A 2,537-nucleotide genomic window follows, 5' to 3' on the forward strand; every position below is an offset into this window, starting at 1 on the left:
TTACATAGCCTATGTGGTTCCGCTTTACCATTTATGTCCCATTTTCCAACTTGTTTGGTTATTTGTTGGTATTGTCCCCTTTCAGACCATCCTGGATCTTTGTTTCATTTCTACGGACTAATTCGGTCTCAGAGACATCAGTAGTCTACAGTTGGACTGGCGGCGTTGCTGGCTGACTCGCGGTTGGTGAGCTCGCGCAATGGAGAAACCTCTAGAACTGTCGCGAGGTGAACGGGGGCGTTACCTGCTTGAATATAAAGCGCGAGCGGCAGCTCGTGGAAGACACAGCGTTCACGGACAGGTAACTAACGCACGAGCGAGGAGAAGTAAACCAACGGCTTTATCAGGGCAAGTTGAGTACAAAGGAGAGAAGAAGTCCTTTTACCCTGAAGAGATCTCCTCCATGGTCCTGGTGAAAATGAAGGAAACTGCAGAGGCCTACCTGGGTCAGAAGGTAACCAACGCTGTTATTACTGTACCTGCCTACTTCAATGACTCTCAGAGGCAAGCAACCAAATTTGCTGGTGCGATTGCTGGGCTGAACGTCCTAAGGATAATCAATGAGCCCACAGCTGCAGCGATCGCCTACGGCCTGGACAAAGGCAAGCAGGGAGAGCGCAATGTGCTGATCTTTGACTTAGGAGGGGGTACGTTCGATGTGTCCATCCTGACTATTGAAGATGGCATCTTTGAGGTGAAAGCAACAGCAGGAGACACACACCTGGGTGGGGAGGACTTTGACAACTGCCTGGTCAACCATTTTGTGGAGGAGTTTAAGAGGAAGTGCAAGAAGGACATCAGCCAGAACAAGCGTGCACTGAGGAGATTGCGCACAGCCTGTGAGAGGGCCAAGAGAACCCTGTCCTCCAGCTCTCAGGCAAGCATCGAGATCGACTCCCTGTATGAGGGCATTGACTTCTACACTTCTGTTACCAGAGCACGTTTTGAGGAGCTGTGCTCTGACCTGTTCAGGGGAACACTGAATCCTGTGGAGAAAGCCCTTAGAGATGCCAAAATGGACAAATCCCAGATCCATGACATTGTCTTGGTTGGAGGTGCTACGAGAATCCCCAAAATCCAGAAACTTTTGCAGCCTTTCTTCAACGGCAAAGAGTTGAACAAAAGCATCAATCCAGATGAGGCAGTGGCTTCCGGTGCCGCAGTTCAGGCTGCCATCTTAATGGGCGACACATCTGGAAATGTCCAGGACCTGTTGCTGCTGAATGTGGCCCCGCTGTCTCTGGGCATGGAGACCGCAGGTGGAGTCATGACCGCTCTCATCAATGGCAACACCACCATCCCCACCAAGCAGACCCAGATCTTCAGCACATATGCAGACAACCAGCCCGGTGTTCTGATCCAGGTTTACGAAGGTGAAAGAGCCATGACAAAAGACAACAACCTGCTGGGGAAGTTTCAGCTGACGGGCCTCCCACCTGCACCTCGAGGAGTCCCTCAGATTGAGGTGACCTTTGACATTGACGCCAATGGCATTTTGAATGTGTCGGCAGTGGACAAAAGCACTGGCAAAGTGAACAAGATCACCATCACCAACGATAAGGGCAGGCTGAGCAAGGAGGAGATTGAGAGGATGGTGCAGGTTGCAGACAAACATAAGGCAGAGGATGACCTGCAGAGAGAGAAGATTGCTGCTAAGAACACTCTGGAGTCCTATGCCTTTAACATGAAGAACAGTGTGGAAGATGAGAACTTGAAGAACAACATCAGTGAGGATGACAAGAAGAAAGTCATTGAGAGGTGCAACCAAGCCATCATGTGGCTGGAGAACAACCAGCTGGCTGAAAAGGAGGAGTACGTACATCAGTTGAAGGAGCTGGAGAAGGTGTGCAACCCCATCATCGCCAAACTGTACCATGGAGGGATGCCAGCTGGAAGCTGTGGAGCTCAGGCCCGTGCCCGCTCAGGGGCCGGCACCCAGGGGCCCACTATTGAAGAGGTCGATTAGGGACGTGAACTTCTTGTATGGACTCAGAGTGCTCTTTTTGAATTAGTTTCTCCTGAAGAAAATGTTGTTGCCTGTATTGTTCAGTTGTGCTTCACAGCATGTGGAGAATTAGCTGATGTGGACAATAGCATCTTTTGTCATTGCTAGTGCATTAATAACGTTTAGAACCTTGTAACACTATCAATATGTGAGATTTGTCATTACAATGTTTTTCCAGTGAAACATTTTACAAAAAGGTAAATATTACGGTGTTGTAAATATTCATCTAAATATATTTTGATATTTATTGTTAATAAAATGATCTGGACAAAATGGCTTAAATTTGTGGTCTTGACAGTCCATAATGTAATCTTTCTTATGAAAATAAATATATTAAGAAGAAAAACTAAGGAAACATAAAAAACATTTTTAGCTTTTTGAGCTCATGAAATCTAATTAAATAAATGTAATTAAACTGAAATGGTGTGTTAGTCCTACAAATACTCAGCAGCACTATATGTGAAGCTCACATCACATTAAATTATATACCTTTTTTTTTTTTCATAATTGACCCCTTTTATGTTTCATCAGT

General features: G+C 46.3%; 1 protein-coding gene across 1 annotated transcript; it reads left to right on the forward strand.

The window, feature by feature from the left end:
• The first annotated feature begins 355 nt into the window (after window positions 1-355).
• On the forward strand, window positions 356-2,108 carry LOC145653835 (heat shock 70 kDa protein-like). The gene has a single exon (XM_081708206.1). The coding sequence runs from the start codon at window positions 404-406 to the stop codon at window positions 1,964-1,966; it is 1,563 nt and encodes a 520-aa protein (XP_081564332.1). The 5' UTR covers window positions 356-403; the 3' UTR covers window positions 1,967-2,108.
• Window positions 2,109-2,537: the final 429 nt, after the last annotated feature.

Source organism: Electrophorus electricus, chromosome 3 (assembly GCF_041902795.1).
Source record: "Electrophorus electricus isolate QZ-2024a chromosome 3, ASM4190279v1, whole genome shotgun sequence".
Classification (NCBI taxonomy): Eukaryota; Metazoa; Chordata; class Actinopteri; order Gymnotiformes; family Gymnotidae; genus Electrophorus; species Electrophorus electricus.

Excerpts from the sequence above, each read along its gene's own strand:
- LOC145653835 (XM_081708206.1), top strand. The coding sequence starts at position 404 with ATGGTCCTGGTGAAAATGAAGGAAACTGCAGAGGCCTACCTGGGTCAG.